At 38.5% G+C, this 19,986-nt stretch overlaps 1 protein-coding gene across 1 annotated transcript in view; it reads right to left on the bottom strand.

Annotated features, from left to right (window-relative positions):
- The window catches only part of LOC140239473 (uncharacterized), a 44,888-nt gene extending 25,222 nt beyond the window's left edge, over window positions 1–19,666 (bottom strand). The window contains exons 1-4 of the mRNA XM_072319308.1: window positions 19,513–19,666; window positions 15,364–15,422; window positions 13,941–14,050; window positions 1,577–1,719 (exon numbers count right to left, since the gene is read on the bottom strand). Coding sequence (XP_072175409.1) covers window positions 1,577–1,719; window positions 13,941–14,050; window positions 15,364–15,422; window positions 19,513–19,609 — 409 coding nt within the window. The 5' untranslated portion in view covers window positions 19,610–19,666. The remainder of the gene's footprint in view (window positions 1–1,576; window positions 1,720–13,940; window positions 14,051–15,363; window positions 15,423–19,512) is intronic.
- Between the last annotated feature and the right edge of the window lie 320 nt (window positions 19,667–19,986).

Here is a 19,986-nt window from a genome sequence, read left to right as displayed (position 1 = left end):
CGCCTAGTTCATGCTTATTTTTAATAGACCATGGTCTACATTTAAACCACCTTCATGATTACTATCGATACAAGGAAAAAAATCACAACATAGCTAGAGCTCCAAACACACCGTCCAGGGGGCAATATTGACATATTTTCCTCAGCTCATTCAATACCTGAGTGGCGTGACCTACCAAGCTTTGTGATGAATTCTAACACAGTCAAAATATTCCATGATATAAGCCATTTCACATCAGCATGTGAGCAGGATCCTGCTCCTCCTTAAAACATGCATTTATATCAGTCAAGTTCATCTTCATAGGTTCAGAGGAATTATATGCAAATTGTGAAGTGATGATGTCACACCCTCACAACTTGCCAAGTCGTATCCACAATGCAGCTTGTCAGTAAACAATTTTGAAATTTTTCTTTTTTCATTTGAATACAGTTATGCCCAAGTCTCAAAGCCTCATGTATCTAACTGATCATTATTCTGAAGTTATTCAACCAGGAATAACATCATGTTTTACACTTAAATAACAGAAACATTGAATTTCATTTTTTTTTAACACGATAAATGGAAAAGTGCAAGGTGAAAAAATCATCCCAAAGGACACTGTCAATGATCTTTGATGTCGCCATGCATTATTAAGCTGCACTCCTTATTCTGAGTGTCTCCCTGCTGGGAAAAAAGTATAGTAACTATTTTAACTATACTGGTATAAACAGTAAAGCTGTTCATTTCAAAAGTGACTATAAAACAGATAATGAATGGGAGGGCTTCAGCTAATCCTATCCACAGCACAGTTCATACCCATACAGTACAAATAGTAATCTCTTCATCTGAAAAGTGACTTACAGCTATTAAAGGGAAGGTAAACCCAAAAAGCAATGTGGATTGAGTGAAAGCAGCAACATTAGTAGAACACATCAGTGAAAGTTTGAGGAAAATCGGACAATCGATGCAAAAGTTATGAATTTTTAAAGTTTTGGTGTTGAAACTGCTGGATGAGGAGACTACTAGAGGATATGACGTATGAGTGGACAACAATACAAAGAAAATATAAAGGAAATTCAACAAAAATTCACTTTTCTAGAATTATGAAAGAGCAATGGACCAACCTCTTTCAGAAAGCAGGGGGAATAATTGCTACCCCTAACATATGTCAATATCAAGTTGATGGAATTTATAATTTTCATGAAAAATGGATTTTTGTAGAATTTTCTTTATATTTTCTTGGTATTGTTGTCCACTCGTACGTCATAACCTCTAGTAGTCTCCTCGTCCAGCGGTCCCAACACCAAAACTTTAAAAATTCATAACTTTTGCATCGATTGTCCGATTTTCTTCAAACTTTCACTGATGTGTTCTACTAATGTTGCTGCTTTCACTCAATCCACATTGCTCTTGGGGTTTATCTTCCCTTTAAATGAAAGGGAGGGCATCAACCCATCCTATCCCACTCCCTATCATTGCCTCAACTCTCTTCCTACTCCACTGTCCCACCTACTAAACAGGTGCATCACAACATGCCCCCTCCCCTATACACTCACTGAGCAGGTGCATGGGAAGTACTACAATGTAGCATACACACCTGCGAGCACAGACTTCTGCAGAACATGCCGCGGGTCAGCATCACTCTTGACCCCACTGACCGGCATTCGGACGTGAAACGTGATCTTGATGTCCCCATTGAAGTACTCGGGTGAGGTGTCCGACAGCACTACGGTGAAGGTACTATAGGCAGGCAGACAAACACACACACAGACAAAAAGACAACCAGATACATAGACAGACAGATAGAAACAAGAAAACAGAAAGATAGGACAAGAAGACACAAGGAAACAGAGAGAGAGAGAAAGAGAGAGAGAAAGAGAGAGAGATGAAAGGCATTTGACAAGTTACATCAATTCATCTACATGTAGATAACAAGTGTACCTTGTGCACATAAAAAAATTAAGTTTAATCAAGGTGCTACATTAAAAGCAAGGAATGCTTTTAAGAAGTAAACTGATTTGAATCTCAAAAAAGAAAAAAAAATATGGCAACAAGTTCTTCAGAGATGTACATGTTGTACTACTAATACATACTGTAATACGAGGAATGTTCGCGTGCATTTTAATTTCGCGAATTTCGTGAGCGCCAAGATTCACAACGTTAAAATGCACGCGAAAGTTCTGTCTACATTACGATTGTATATGCATTGAATGCCAGTGGCAGTTAGCGAAAATTTCATGCCGCAAAAAAAAATGCCGTCGGCTCCAATTCGTGAAAATTCATGCCGCGAATATATCATGTTTTACAGTATTCAAGAACATCCATATCACGAATTACTATAAATTGCATGCTGTAGGATTCAGGCATTCCCCCCCCCCCCCCCCCTATATAGTCTTATTTAACTTTATGATACAAAATAGAAGACTACTTCATGTTTGACATTATAAACTTGTGACAGACGGCATGGCTTGTCATCGTACTGTAGTTATTTATCTTATTTTGTACTGCATATTGTGTAATAAATGCTACCAATACTTTACAATGAAAACCAGAAGTCAGACCAATTAATGGATAACTCATTATTTGCTCTACACTTATACAGTGTACTGGTAGTGACAAGCTGCATTATGGTTGATAAAAACAGGATGCCAACATTGGAATCCATCAAGTTGCAGTTGTCTCATGTAGCATAAATTTTGGCCATAAATTTTCTTACTATTCATTATCAGGGTTTAACCAGGTATAGGTTGGAGTAAAAATATCTTTCGCGAATGCCATTCAGAGCGTAAGTGTACATCATTGTTTGCTTCAGTGGCAGAATTGTCAAAAGCTCCTTAATTGCTAAAAATACAATCTCAAAGTACAGTCAAACCTGTCTTAGTGACCACCTGTCTATAGCGACCACCTGCCATAATACAATTGTATGACCACTAAAAATAATTCCCTCCAAGAGAAAAAACATGTTAAAGAACCTGTCGATAGCAGCCACCTGTCTATAAGGCCTGGCCACTATTTTGTCTCCCTTGGGTGGTAGCTCTATAACAAACAGGTTTGACTGTAGATACAATGGCAAATTGGTTCAAACTCACTTTGAATGTCATTATAATTACACTGAATGTGCAGATTTATTGAACTTTAAATAACCAGCTTCATCTTTGGTCCTTTTCCAATAAAAAAAAATAAGCAGTGACATTACAAGGTACCAATTCGATGACAAGAAATTTCTGCAACAAAGTTCCCCAAAGCCTGAGGGGTCGAAACTAGCCTCTTATTACCCTTCAATTTCCCAATCACAACAGCAGTCACAACAGAAAGAGGAAGACACGTACTATTAAATATTTGCACCTTTATACTCCACCTCTAGAAGATTCCTGTTCCCCTACAGTTCGATGCACAAGGGCTATTACTGGTATTAGACTTTATAATACATCACAAACTTCCAGACTAGTACACTTCATAATACATCACCATTACGATTAGACTTCATAATACACCACGAAGACTACGAGACTTCATGATACCGGTACATCACCAAGACTAATAGACTTCATAAATTACATACGTCACGCACTCAACTGATAAATCATTTAGTCAACATGATTAACAAACAGGATGTTGTGTACATCTAATTGTACATTCGATCATTTCTCATTAGCCTGAATGCACATAGAAGGGCCCTACTATGATATTGAACTGACAAGAGTGTGACATTTTAAACATCTCTGAGGTGTACAAATGTATACCCAGTAACAGGTTTTGGGAGAATTACACTATCAAGTAATTGAGTTTGTGACCATGCAAAGGTCCCAGAAGTTGTTGGGTTTTTTTTGTTTTTTGTTTTTTGTTTTTAAATTACCATTATTACTATCATTTTTTAGTTTATGGCATGTCTCCTCACAGGAATGGATACAAATTTGTGTGTACTGGTACCAAAATCATTGTTTGATCATTCATTTACAGCTACTGTGGCTGCAACTTATTGAATAATTCATTCTCTATCAAATTCCTCTGATTACTGCATGAACAATGTATAGTTTTGTGTTTTGTGGAAAAATACACACAAATTTATAGATCAAACCTAGCAGGATGTCGTATTCTCTGTAGATGTGAGTCTGGGATGCAGACTACATGCAGTAAAGCATGACGACACACCATATTCCTATCTAGAGACATACAGCTTTCATGATGAGACACAGCATTTGACATGCATGGTGCATTAAAGATAGCCCGTCCCTTTTGCATTCCTTCCCAAATAGGACAGAACATGATATATTCCACCAGAATGATTTTATTTGAGGTATTTCGGAGAAATGTGGGTTTATACAACTCTTTTGTGTTTTTACAGTTAGCAAAAAACAACAACAACAACAACAACAACAACTAGCAATATTTATAACTTCACAATCTGTTCATTTGCAGTATGATTGGGAGGCTCCAACATTACTTGTTAATACAGTGCGTACATCAAAAAAAAAAAGGTAATCCAACTTTGGAGGGCTTACTATCTTAAAATTGTCAGCTATGGAGAGCGCAATGTTGGTTGTGAGGAAAGGGGAACTCTTCCTCTTTCCATTGATACCTAATTATGTCGACAAACGTCATGCATGACTGAGCACAAAAACTTTTAAGACAACAATGACAAATTGCACTTTTTCCAAGTTTGCATGTAATTGCGAAGGAACAATGTATGTCTCACTGCATGGATGAGATCTGTCAATGAAAGTGGTCAAATCATCAGGCCAGCCTGCACGACTGCAGATTCATGTTTTAGCATTTCTTCTAACGTTTTATGGTTCATAACCTTCAACATGGCCACGTTGTCGATAACCATTATACTCTCTTCATATTCAAGAGACACGGTTTGTCACTGGGAGCAATGTGTTAAATATGACCAGAGACAGGGCTCCACACTAACTTTTATTTTTGGTGGCCCGATCGGGCCACCAAAATCATTCATCTTTACGGGCCACCAAAATCATTGATCTTTATTTTTTGGTGGCCCAAAAGTAAAATCTGGTGGCCCGAAAAAAATAAGAAAAAAACAGGAAAAACTAAAATGGTCCTACTAAACATAGAAAATACATATTAAGTATTTCTGAAGTGATGCAGGTACCCATGTCTAAACTTAAGGCAAACATCCAACTTTTTTTGGTGGCCCGACGTGCGTCTTTGGTGGCCCTGGGCCACCGGGCCACCGGGCCACCGTTAGTGTCGAGCCCTGCCAGAGAAAAATGGACTGTGTGGGTTGGCCTCTGTGGGAGCGACCAAGTAAAGCGGACAAAAGGCCATGTTAAAGGTTATGGACCATAAAATGTTAGGAGAAAACCTAAACACAAATCCTACACACAAACCTGCATTTGCACAGGCTAGCCTATTTGACAACTTTCATTGACAGATCTCATCCATGCAGTGAGACGTACCCTATGCATTGCTCCTTCACGATAACACACAAACTTGGAAAAAGTGCAATTTGTCATTGTTCTCTTTAAAGTTCATGTGCTCAGTCAAGCATGATGTTTGTCAACATACATGTAATTAGGTATCAATGGAAAGAAGAAGAGTTCCCCTTTCCTCACAACTAAGTGCTCTTCATAGCTGACAATTAAGAAATAGTCGCCCTCCAAAGTTGGATTACAGGTACCTTTTTTTTGATACGCTCTGTATTTATACAACAATATTTCTTAACAATGAGAATGGGCCTGAATGGACCACACAAATGTTCTTTCCTCCTTAGGCATGATATACAATGTACAGATTGTACTCCCTAGTACAGGTGTAGTATCAATCGCTATTGACAATGAAGTCAGAGGCCAAAATGGTTATCTAGCTACAAAAAATGCACCACTTAAATACAATAGAAATTGTACATTATGCGTAAGATCTTGAGTATGTATGGCTTTAATCACTCCCTCACAGATACAAAGTACATCATATACCAGAATGATGCACACAGGGTGTGGCTGATCAAAATTTGGGGTTAATGTCAACATTACATAGCCTACTGATAGCATATTATCTTAATTACACAATGTACTTCCACTACAAATTGAATCCCTATAATTCTATCATTCAAATAAGTGTTTTTAAATGATTGTGCTGTTGATGGAAATTACAAGCTTACTAGTACCATAAAAAAAGAAAGGGGGGGGGGGAGAAATAGCAAGGTGTGAATTTTGTAATGTCTGCTGGATTGAGCGTGTTGTACCGGTACATGTACACAATTAATGGCACACACACACACCATCTGGAGTCACTAGAGTGTCTGTATCAATCTACACACTCCTTTGAATACGTGTAGTGGGGTGGCAGTGGGCGTTGACTGATGAGCACACACTTGTAGCTGTTAAAAATACCACTCAGACCACATTACTCACTTAGGCCTACAGCTTTATTTCTCACTGGAATAAACTCTGTGTGATGTTGAAGAAGAAAGAACATCGAGAAAAGCTGATTGAATGCAAAGTAAACAGTTAAAATTGTATACATGTACAGTGCACTCCCGTTATAACGAAATGCTCGGGACCGGCAGTTTTCTTTCGTTATAACGAAATTTCGTTATAACCGAACAAATACATACAGTAACGAAAACAAGGAAACCACATATATATATAATATTCTGTTTGCTGAATACTCATCATACACTGAAAAGCTATGTGAAATGTGATGGGATAACAGTATACTGTATTACAATAATAAACGCAAGTTCCCCTCAGAAACTGTGCGTGACACAAGGAGCGAACACACAGTGGTGTGAAGCCTTCACCCATGCAGAGACGCTATTATATGCTTGTTCCGTTACGTATTTTCGAAAGCAGTTTGCATTTCGTTATAACGGAGCACATCTCTTTTGTTTTTCTTTGTCTGTGGCGCTCGGAAAAGACTTCGTTATAACGGAAATTTCGCTATAACCGTGTTCGTTATAAACGAATTTTGTACCATAGACTTTAATGGTGATAATTTTGGGACCAGAAGATTTACTTCGTTATAACGAAATTTCGTTATAACCGTGTTCGTTTGTAACGGGAGTGCACTGTGTGTATTCAGCCTGTGCCTCACAAAATTGTGAAATTCCCACATTCTGAGTGCATATGTGGAACATACATATATCCTTACGCGGTGATAAACTCTGAACCATTTTAAAATGCATTGTACAATTGTAGCTCTATCAGTCATTTGGCAACATGTTTAATGATACCAGAATAAGAACCTTAAAAGGGATGGCTAGTAACTGATCAGTGGGAATCAGTGGGAATGCTGGGGGATGATTGTTCCAGTCCTTGTGGGATTCATTAAAAGTACATTATACTCTGTATCTATTGTTGTGTGAAAATTATTTGCTTCAGAATGGTCTCATATTCAAGTAATGTGCAGTTGGACCGTTAACGATCGCCCCGTCACTGTACAGGCATGCTAACCTGGAAACATTAAACTGCACATTACTTGAATATGAGACCATTCTGAAGCACATAATTTTCACACAACATTAGATATATAATGAACTCTTAAATGAATCCCACAAGGATTGGAATAATCATCCCCAAGCATTCCCACTGATTCCCACTGATCAGTTTGTAGCCATCCCCTTTAAACGATTCATTCCACAAAGGCAGCCGCAGTATATGAGCTGCATTCAAAACATACAACAAGTGTACGGTGGTAGACTAGCTTGTCTTCTTTACTGTACCATCATTAAATACAAGGCTAGAGACTATTTGGGGCTTCAGAGCGCCTTGAACAAGGAATTAAAAATGCAAAATGCATCTGCAACAAACAGCTAGCCTGTTACGTAGGCCAAACATTGTGATAGATGTCAGTCATATCACTTCCTCAAAATTCATTTTGAAGTTGAGTACTCTCCATCACCTACAAGCTCTCATCAGAAAACAGACACAGTACTGTATACGCCGAATATTTCGCGAGGGTTTTATTTTCGCGAATTTTGCGAGTTAGGTGCTTTTCGCGAAATTAAAGACACACAAAAATATTGACTCTTATCCCATTGTGACTGTGACGTACGGGTGTACACTTCTGCATTCAGTACAGGGGACCGTTTCATGAAACTTTTTGTCGGTGATATACACTGACAACTGTTAAAAGCTACTGAAATCCTTGCGTCTGATTGGCTGATAGCAAATTTGTCGGTGAAATCCTCCGACGAACTCGTTGATGAAACGCCCCCCTGGACTCCACAATCGCGAATTTAACCACTCGCGAAATCGTCGGGAATTCCCGATTCGCGAAAATTTAGACTTGCGAAATATATGGCGTATACAGTATATCAATGCAATGTTTTGAATCTGAACATGAAGCAGAGGGAGACTGCAAACCTCCACAAGACCTCAGGGTCATTAACACCACAGAATTGTGCAAGCAGCATCCTTTAAAAAGTAAATCCCCCCACCCCCCCCCCCCCAAAAAAAAAAATATATATATATATATATGGTAATATATTTCATAAATCAACTCCAAAAGAGAGAGAAAACAATCCCCTAAAGAATGTTCCTAAAATGATAAAAACTGGATAAGAAATAAGGAAGAAATGACATTTTGAAATTTCACATTTTTTTCACATTTTTCAAATTTATTTAGCACCTAACTAGCGAAATTTCTGAAAAAAAAAATGTCACAAAAAATTTGGAGCATTAGCAGTACTCAAGCTAATAATGCCACCTTCAATAATCATATCAAACATTTTTCCTCTTTTCAACAGACTTCCAACTACAGAATATTAAACTGACTACATCTCTGAATATAAGATTTTAAAAACAAATTGTCTAAGATTTATCTGTATGCTTAATTTTTTCCCCATGAATCCAACAATATTTATATTTCATTTTTCATTGTCAAACTCTTTAGATATTCCTATCTACGGGTTGTAGTCACTCTCCCCTTTCCAATTTCTGTTGTCTCCTTGATGAAAACAAGTATAGAAATCTTATTTTTTCTTCTTGTTGAATGCCACTGTTTTGCATTTATGTATCATGTATACCACCTGCAATTTTATCTGTGTATACAGGGTGCCATTGTAAGCAGTTAGCAGACTTAAATGTGCCTACCCTGTTTGTGTGTGTGTGTGTGTGTGTGTGTGTTTTAATAAATCTAAAGTAAAAATGAATACATAAATTCAAAAACAAACATTGAGTGCATCTTCAACCAGCAGAGGTTTGCTTTCAGGTAATTAGCCCCTGATACTCTTCAGTGCTCTGGCTACATAAGTGCACGGGCAATGCTGTGCCATCCTTCTCCATGGTCGAGCACACAGCATTTTAGTTTGAGTGCCTTCTAAACATGGTTGCTTCAGTACAAGAGAGCCATATGGTATACTCCACTCTTCTTCCACACATTATTCACAAAGATAATTTGATAGGAAACGAGTGGTGTAGTCTAATCAAACAGACCTCAATAGAGGCCAATGTCATCACATGTCATTTATTTGGTGTTAATGCCTGTCTACTTCCTATTTGTATCAAAGCAAATTGATCCATTATGACTAATGTTGACAACTGACTGTACAGTAGAGACCATATTTGCACTATACTAGCAGTAGTCGCTGCAAGTATTATTTTTAGAAGATTTCATGTCACCAAGAAATCTTAAAAGATCCATGGGTATTACTCCTTTGAGACTAAAGTACACTGTGGGGCCTACATTACAATGTACGTGTGTATACATCAAAGCAAACAGATTGTATTAAAGGTGTACTGTAGGGTGGGGCAAAATCATATCCAAGTCCAAGAAGGTTCTATAAGTACTGTTCTCCACATCTCATCCTTCTGCTTTCCTCATCATGGTCATACTTTGTCTGGCTGCTTGAAATTATTCTAGACTTCCTCTCATGTAGCCTCTACCATCAACAATTTTGTACTTTGCTTCTGAACACAAATAACACAGGAAAAATTGACATGAAAGTTCAATGTACAACACTGCACTTGAAATGTTGACTACTGTATACGCCATATATTTCGCGAGTCTAAAATTTCGCCAATTGGGAACTCCCGACAATTTCGCGAGTGGTTAAATTTGCGATCGTGGAGTCCTGCACTGGAATGGAGAAGTGAACACGCGTACGTTACATTCACATCAGGATCAGAGTCAATATTTTCGCATGTCTTTAATTTTGCGAATAGCACCTAACTCGCGAAATTCGCGAAAATAAAAACCTTTCGAAATATTCGGCATATACAGTACTGATGCCTGTGTGTACTGTATGTAAGCAATGGTTTTCATATATATTCATGATACAAACTGTGTTGTACAATCATTGTTGAGCTGTGACTGATACATAAAATTTTACAGAAACTTGATTATGCATCTTAAAACCACTGTTGATCACTGGAATTAAAACAGTGTGATGAGATCTGGTTTGTGGAAGAAGAACACTTTGCACCAAGTTGGTACTGCTACAGTACAAACAAAAAATAGTTTTATTTAGAATTCTATGGGCATTAAATACCTTGTTAATTCAATCCAGTGGTATTCAAGGCCTATTGGTCAGATTGGGGAAGGGCACACTGGTCTGTAGTATAACTTAAAAAGAGTTTACTTCCATCCCCTTGGCAAACACTGGACAAGTACAGCAGAGTACACCGTCATGGGACATTGAACAGTAAAGGAGGGTTCTTCATTCAAGATATGGCTCTCTATTGCTGAAATTACAGGCCAAGGAGTATTGGCCTAAAATGCAGTGGAATCAGGCACATGCCTGAAAATCTACACAAAATTTCTCGACCTCCTGACTTTCCCAGGTTGTTAAAGACACAGCGAAAGCATAAAAAGAGAAACAATTACAATTTATCAAATTTAAAAGCAAATATTTAAATAAACTTTATCAAAAGGACCACTGGATGGTACATTGTACTTGAATTCAAATAAAATACCATCATGGGACCATTCACCAACAAGGTAGGACATTAACATCATTTCAGATACATGTATAATCTATCCAATACAGGTTTATAATGACTTGTACCAATATTAAAGCACCTGCCATACTATAGTAGCTGGTTCCATGACATTTGCTCCTACAACAATATTGTTCCCATGAAATATCAACATGCTATGAGCCAAACATAAATTGTATCCTCAAACATAACCCTAATCCTAATCCTCAAACATAACCCTAATCCTAATCCTCACATCAAACTATACCTAACACCCTAATGCAACTCCAACCCTAACCCTGAGTTTTTGGAGAAAATACGACTTGAACAATTGTCACAGGAGCAAATGCTGTGTCACCACAGTAGCCACATTTGACGGATGAGGGGCTACTGGCAGAGTGGATAAGACCACAAGCTATCAATCATAAGGTCTCTGATTCAAATCCCCTGGTAGCGGTGGTTGTGTCCTTAGGCAAGGCACTTAAAATTTGTCAGTCCTGTTGTTGCTTGCTAATACAAGCATGGAATTCAATGTTTCCTTACAGTTTGCAGCTGCCACGTTTCATCAACAAATTATGATTAAATTTCACCACAATTCTGTGCATCTTACACATGTTTTGCAAGTATAGAGTCCAAAAATGTAACTAAAGAAAAAAAAAAAGCTGCATCCAGGTATACATGTAGCTGATGAAAAATAACCAATTATTATATACCACAAAATGCCTCTCCTTACCATACAAACCGTAATTACTAAGACACATGTAATTGTTGAATTAAACATTTGCAAGGATATTGTCTTTAAAACTAAATGTTTGAACACTGTCTAGATTAAAAGAGCACCCCATTCAATCCACAGCACATGTCAGAGAATGAAAAACTATGCAAAATATGTGGAGTGTTGTAGTATGAGTATTTGTTTACAGTGTGGGTGTACAGTGTATACTTGTACAGTGTAGGTGTAGTGTGTGTTTGTGTACAATGCAGGGGAGTATTGAATTGCACCAGACAAAAAAAAAAAAAAAAAAAGAAATCACACTATCAGCATAAAGATACAATAAATTTCCTCAATAGTCAATACTCTGATTATTACAGCCTAAGAAGCAGAATCTGACTCAACGGGTCATCGCCTAACCAAATGTCAGCATTTTCACAGGATGTTTGAGGATATGCTTTGATGGTTTTGACAGAAGCACTGAGCTGGCACATCACATGCCCTACACACTGATATTTGCTTTTGTTTCAAGTCATCTTGTTGCTATTTTCCTTTTCAATATCTATAGTATACATTTTGTATCAACAACAGAAGTAGTACTCCCCCCTTTTTTTGTTACTTTTTTTTCAAAGTTTCTTCTGAATGCATTTCACACTGACTCACAGTTTCCACATTTCCTTGAAATACGTTGATCTTATGTATCCAAGCATGTCTCACACTAGTCTTGGTTGTGCTTTAAATACAAATATTGACTGCTCATGAGGATGATGGCGGAAATTATCATTCCCGAGGTGCTTTTCATACCGACACTTCTATCACCCCGAGGCGTTAGCCGAGGGGTGATGGAAGGGTCGGTATGAAAAGCGCCGAGGGAGTGATAATTTCCACCACCATCCGAATACAGAGCAGTTAATATTTGTTTTATATACCTCATCAAGATCTAACGTTAGGGCTAGGTAAATACGAAGTAAATTCTAAATGTTTAGGCCTAGCCCTAAAATCAGGCCACAGCGCTCGCTTGCATGGTTTTCGTGCATTTCGTAGACTACCCAGTACGCATGGTACTCACGGTTAGTGTTCTAGTCATACGGCCAGCCTACGGCGAGCTCCTGCATAAAATCTTGGCAGAAGATTACATATGCATCCAGTTTCCCATCGCTCGTGTTTTCGATATTTCGATATTTCCAACATGATGAGATTTGTCTCTACTTCGGGATCCGAAGAAATCCTAAAGACAAAGTTTACGATCTTTGATTCAACTGTACGGAGGAGCGCTCGATAACCATGCCATGTTGAAACATGCCTGCTGTGCGCCAGTGGGATGATTGTGCATGTGTTGTACAATGCGCGTAGTGAACGTCCTTGGAGGGCGGATGCGGACACCATGCGCGAAGTCTAGTGTACTTGTTATGTGTACAAAAGTCGCGGAGGGTTTACAAATTCTATCACGAGAGTTTTGACTTACTATCACGAGGGTTTTGCCTTTCTATCACTCACATGAAAACCCTAAGGCAAGATAGACGGGACTACACCTTGTCACGTGAATACTTTTGACCAATCAGAGATACGAATCTCACTTATGAGGTATATAAATACAAATGTTACATACCATGTACATGTATATATACTCCTGAATACAAAAATTTACGTTCAAAGTCAAAAGGTAAACTGTACAAATGAATGAAACAACTATTAAAATATATATCACACATATGACTTCAGATGTTTTCACTCCTCAAATATATTATTGTACATTTCCACATAGAAATCTACACAACTTACATAAATGTAGTCATGGATTATGTCATGTGTGTATTAAAAGGCAATCAAAGTATAAATGGCAGCCTTAGAATACATAAAGATCCCTTGACCTGAGAAACAGGAATATTGTACAACTAGTAGCAGAATTTTACTAACTGTGACGACTTATGATACATGATATTTCACATGTAGCATCAAGCAGGGTCAAATATACAAAATGTACAATATCCAACTGCCCATATGAATATGGACATTTGGACAAACTACTGTGACCTATACTCTTTAACAGGCAAGTGTTCATTCATTTTGCTTGCCCAACAGGTTTTCTGTTGCCCTGCAAAAGTGGACAAGTCCCATAAATATGGATTTGCAGCATCCGGCTGGGGCGCATAAATTTGTAGACCCCAATGTGAGGAGATTACAAGTTACAACCATGATTCAAATTAAGCTGGTGTATTTATAATCTGTTTCATGAATATAGTAAAATTTGCGAATTGGGAATTGTAAGACAATCTTGTGGTTGGCTGAATTCGTGATTGAGAACCATACTGTCGGAATGAGAAAGAACTATCACTCTCCAAGAGAAAAGAGGAAACGGCTGTAATTACCTGTTGCCGAAATAAGCATCAATCTGACAGTCATCATAGTTGGCCATGTTGTTGCAATAATTGTTAACAAGGCTCGTCACCTCTGTAACAAATGCACTGGTAGAGTTCCACTATCAAGAAAAACACACACAAAAAAAAAAAAACCTGTCCATTATCTGAAAAGACAAGGCCATCAATGCATCATAGCTTATGAAGGAAAACAGGTATCATTCATCATTCATTGACTGATGAGTGCGGTATTAAACAAGAAGGAACAGCTAATGAGGAAAGGAGAAGCGTATCAAATTAATCACTTTAAAGAACCGATTCATCTGTTTAGACTAAAAGGAGGAAAAGTAGTTGAATATATGCATGTTGTATGTACATTCAGAAATATTTTCAGTGTTTTTGTTTTTGTTCGTGTGTAAAAACCATAGGTACTACCAACACTTAAATCAACACTGAGCCAATTTCCTTTGATATTGTATTCATTATCCAGTAAAGGCTACATACTGTACTTGTTCATCTTATAAACTGATTAAATGGACTTACTGTATGTCCAGTAAAAACTGTGGACAAAGAAGCATCCTCATGGATGAATTCCATATCATCAAATTAATTATATCTAATTTGATTCTTGGTACAACTACAATGTACATCTTTCCTGTACTTCAAAAGATTCAATTCTATGCCACACAGCACTACATGTTCAAGCACCAAGATAAGGCGGACAAAAACAGCATGTTTAGCACATACCTGGGTACTTACATACCAGTGACCCACTACAACAAAAGGATCTTAAACTCGGGGGAGGACAATTTTGTGAAAATGACATGACTTTATTCCCTTAATCTTCCACTTTAATTTCACAACATGACTCATATAAGTATTCGGTTGCCGATAGTACCACATGTCGAGTGATTAAAGAAATCAGAGTTTCGTGAAAACCGCCTTCCGACGCTTAGTCAAGCGGAGGCAAGACTCTTGACAATAAAAAAATGTATCATACATGCTCCTAGCAACCTCCGCAATGTTCATTCAAGCTTAGCGCCAGCGGTCTGTACATGACCAATCAGTAACCAGGATGCCACGCGCTAACCAATGAGATCATTCCTTCGTTGCTAGGGGCAGAGTCTAGCTGCGGCGCTAAATTCAAATCTTTGGACACATTTCTGTTCCGTTGAAAGTTGGAAAATCATGGCCCAGAAAAATGCTAATTTCTTGCCTTTCCTTTGATCATTTAGCTTCGAAATTTTGGCAGATGATAAACGATACACTAGACTACAAAATCATGCAAAAACAGAAATCCGATTGCTTTGACCGATTTTGATGATCTCACTTTAAACATGATTTTCTCGGCTCAGCTGCCAGCGACTTTAGGATCCTTTTGTTGTGGCGGGTCACATATTATTCATACTATTAAAGTATGTCATATCATACTTACATCGTCGAGTGAGTAGATTTCATCAAATCTGACCACTTCCTGGTTTTCCATGATTTCACCTGCAAATCAAGTGTTTTGTTTTTCCATTATTTGAGTCAATCAAGGGGAAAAGGTGAGAGGTTTCAATCTTTGAGCATATTTACACAAAATATCGAATGCAAGACTGTTCACAATAAGCCAGTTCGGGGTTCCACTTTGAGCATGAGCAGAAAAAGGTCATCTGTACCGGCAGAGCATATTGGTTTTTTATTCACTGAGATAAGCATCTGTGATGTAATGATTATTCAAGTGATCATTATGAGTGGTGCTTGCCAGCACATCCACCTGACAGCAAAAGTGGTATTTGACAATATCAATAGAAAAAGATCGTTCATACATTCAATGTAAAATAATGAAATGGATGCTTTCCAAAGTGCTAATTGATGGATCATTCTGGTCACCTGGTCTACGCAAGTTCATTCTTTGTTTGAACTTTGATGAATTCCATAAATTGTTACGTCGGGTAAGCTGAAATACCTTCTCTCGCTTGAAAACTCGTGGAGTGCCTAATCAACTGAGAAAGAAGAAAGGTCATTTGTACCGATGTGCCCATGAGCTAACCCCGAACTGGCTTATTATAAAATGTACAGTGGGCATCCTGCACTGTTTCATTGTATTAAAACAGCGCAGCTACAAAACTTAAAGGGGATGGCTAGTAACTGATCAGTGGGAATCAGTGGGAATACTGGGGGATGATTGTTCCAATCCTTGTGGGATTCATTTAAGAGTATATTATGTATCTATTGTTGTGTGAAAATTGTTTGCTTCAGAATGGTCTCATATTCAAGTAATGTGCAGTTCAATGTTTCTATGTTAGCATGCCTGTACAGTGACGGGGCTATTAAACTGCACATTACTTGAATATGAGACCATTCTGAAGCAAATAATTTTCACACAACAATAGATATATGATGCATCACGCGTTACCCCGGGGTACCGCGTTGTGTAGCGCCACCTCACGTCCACTCGAGGACAGCCAGAGAAAAATGCATGCACTGTGTGTGCGTGTACATAGTCATTTCCATGCCACTGCATGTTATACTATGCGTGCATGGCACACTGTGCTACATGTACATGTACCACTAGCGTGTGCTTCAGTGCAGTGCAGTACAGTGGCTAGCGCGCGCTAGCTCCAGCACCAAAATAATTTCCTCTTTTTGGCACCTAGGGTACAACCTTTTTAAAAAAATAAATAATTAAACAAAATGGCTGTTTTTTTAATTTGGTACCCCGGGATACCATTTATGTCATCATAATGAATCCCACAAGGATTGGAACAATCATCCCCCAGGACTCCCACTGATCAGTTACTAGCCATCCCCTTTAATAACAAATCAATAACAAAATTTGAACTCTTCTTGATAAACCACTACATTTACCTCAATTAGATAAAAAGTTATTTAAACCAAATGGAGTATGGGTGCCTTAAATGCAAGAAATACATACAAGAATATATCATGCACAAAATATACAGTGTAGACAAATGTAGTTGTATGCTCCGTATTGTGCAACAAGCACATTTGACACCGTTCAGGTGTACACGTGTATAGAGGATATGTATTTGATGGTCCAACTGTTTTGATTATGACAGTCTTTAAACTTGTTAAACTTGTAGGCAAAGTTTTAAAGGGAAAGTAAACCCAAAGAGCAATGTCGATTGAGTGAAAGCAGTAATATTAGTAGAACACATCAGTGAAAGTTTGAGGAAAATCGGGCAATCGATGCAAAAGTTATGAATTTTTAAAGTTTTGGTGTTGCAACTGCTGGGTAAGGAGACTACTAGAGGTTATGACGTATGAGTGGACTACAATATAAAGAAAATAAAAAGGGAATTCAATAAAAATTCATTTTTCATGAAAATTACACATTCCATCAACTTGATACTGACATATGTTAGGGGTAGCACTTATTCCCCCTGCTTTCTGAAAGCGGTTAGTCAACAACTCTTTCATTTTGCTAGAAAAGTGAATTTTTGTGGAATTCCTTTTATATTTTCTTTATATCGTGGTCCTCTCATACGTCATAACCTCTAGTAGTCTCCTCATCCAGCGGTTCCAACACCAAAACTTTAAAAATTCATAACTTTTGCATCGATTGTCCGATTTTCCTCAAACTTTCACTGATGGGTTCTACTAATGTTACTGCTTTTACTCAATCCACATTGCTCTTTGGGTTTGTGTTCCCTTTAAATCCAATTCAAAGCCTAAATTCATGATAACAAAAAGCACAGCATGGGCATGCCTAGGAATAAACATACCACTATACACATTTACAAAAAACAAAACACAACAAAACACTAAAAATAGTGCATTGTTGATGTTGATTACACTGCACTGTAAAACAGAAAATCATGCATACCTGCAACACTGTTCCTTCAAAATTTACATTAGACTGCATCAGACACATATATCATTACAGTATTCATCGCATAATCGGGACAGGTTGGGAGTAGCAAACACGGCCCCTTTAAGCGGGGTGCCCGATTTCGCGATGAGCATTCACCATACACTATACGGCATGCGACATGTACATGTAGTGCACACACACACACACACACATGCATACTGACGTACTGTACATGTACATGAACACACAACCATGCTACCCCTCGGCGCGACCCTCTAGCTCTCCCTGCATTCTCGCAATGATGTAGAGTCATCGCAACCGGGTTCTTCTTCTGTCACCTCTCTTCGAACACAAAATATGTGGATTAAAAGCTAGCACTTTCTTTAACATTCGTAGAATTCTTGGACACGTAGGGCGTTCCGTATAAATACATATCCACAACCATGGGAAATGATTACCCAGAACTGATGTGGGAACGTCAATGAAAAGTCCTTCAATCATTCAATCATCACGGCTTGATTGTCTACTTGGATGCCGCGATCACTGCACTGTACACGTGTTGTCAATATGTAGCGGGCAGCGAGCTGAAATGTACGTGTACTGGATGGACGGAGGTCAAAACACACCAGTCCAAAGCTTGCTTTGTAAGTTTGATGTAAACGACAACTGATAGGGAATCTTTGAAATGTTGTTGTGGTATTTTGGTGGATTTTTTGTGTGAAATATCAACAAAATCAAAGATTGCTTGAAGAAAAATTGTCCCGTTTATCAGAGGTCCCCGCCCGATTATCCAGTGAAAATAACGTGCATTGGAAATGTTTCTGGGAAGCGTATGTCATTTAAGCGAGGTTCCCGATTATCAGATGCCCGATTATGCGATGAATACTGTATAGACATCGGCTATCTCTTCTTCTTCTTCTTCTTTTTCTTCTTCCTGTTCAGTTCAGTATAGACACTCCACCTCAGGTGTATATCGTCACATTGTACTGTTGACAGGTATAATAATACACATGTACATTGTATGATGTGCACATGATGCGTCACGCGTTACCCCGGGGTACCACGTTGTGTAGCGCCACCTCACATCCACTTGAAGACAGCCGCAGAGAAATGCATGCACTGTGTGCGTGTACATAGTCATTCCCATGCCACTGCATGTTAATTTACACTATGTGTGGAACGCTGTGCTAGCAATAGCGTGTGCTTCAGTGCAGTGCAGTGCAGTGCAGTGCAGTGGCTAGCACACGCTACAGTAGCTCCAGCACCAGAATAATTTCCACTTCTTGGCAACCCAGTAAACAACCTTTTTAAGAAAATAGATAATTCAACGAGATAGCCGATTTTTATTTGGAATCCGGGGATACCATTTATGTCATCACATGTAGCCTGGCATTTTTTATGGATGTGATTGTGAATGTGTGTCAGCGATATTTGTGTATTCACTGCTGCAGGACATGATCACTGAATCGATAGTGATACCCACCCCTATCGCTGGCCTTGACTTTGGCTTGATGGGTGGGGTGGTAGTGAGTACAAGTGTCGTACATGAAAAGTAATGACTAATGTGGGTAAGCCAGGCAGCTACCTAACAATGTTATTCTTATGAATGAATGAGAATTTCTTACGCAGTGAGTTGGTGGTGGTAATTGTGTAAATGACAATGCTTTTGTTTACACGACAGAATCGACCATTTAGCATCAGTGTACCATCTTAAATAATCGTGATAATAGATGCAAGTTGAATGAATAATTCCGTTCTGCTTACTTGACAACGAGCAATGTACCAAACCACAGAGAGCTACAGCCAGCGCCAGCTGTAACAACACTCGCCCAACGCTCCCGCAACACCAACGCCCTTCCATAGTCAATGTGTACGCTATGCAGTCTCCTACGTTTGATCAGGGAATAGCTGCAACCAGGTTCAGTTGCTGAGTTGGTCAGTGGCGGCGATGCAGCGACTCTGCAAATAAAGTACAAAATACCAACATTTGGTGAATTTTTTGCTATCAAAAAAACAATGCAGGTATAAATACAAAGAAAAGCAGTCGTAAACTTTGCTTAAATTGGCTTAAGAGATAACATGAACACACGAAATAAGTGTCATTACTCACGAATGTATGGTCGCGTTGGGTCCTGTGTACTAATTGGTCTCGTTTGTTGTCAAGACAAGTGGCTCTTCCGTAGGAACACCACCACACACACCACCACCATCCACTGTGCACACACAGCAATTGCGTGG

The sequence above is a fragment of the Diadema setosum genome, chromosome 16 (genome assembly GCF_964275005.1).
Source record: "Diadema setosum chromosome 16, eeDiaSeto1, whole genome shotgun sequence".
Classification (NCBI taxonomy): domain Eukaryota; kingdom Metazoa; phylum Echinodermata; class Echinoidea; order Diadematoida; family Diadematidae; genus Diadema; species Diadema setosum.
This window is presented reverse-complemented; position numbering and strand designations above follow the sequence as displayed.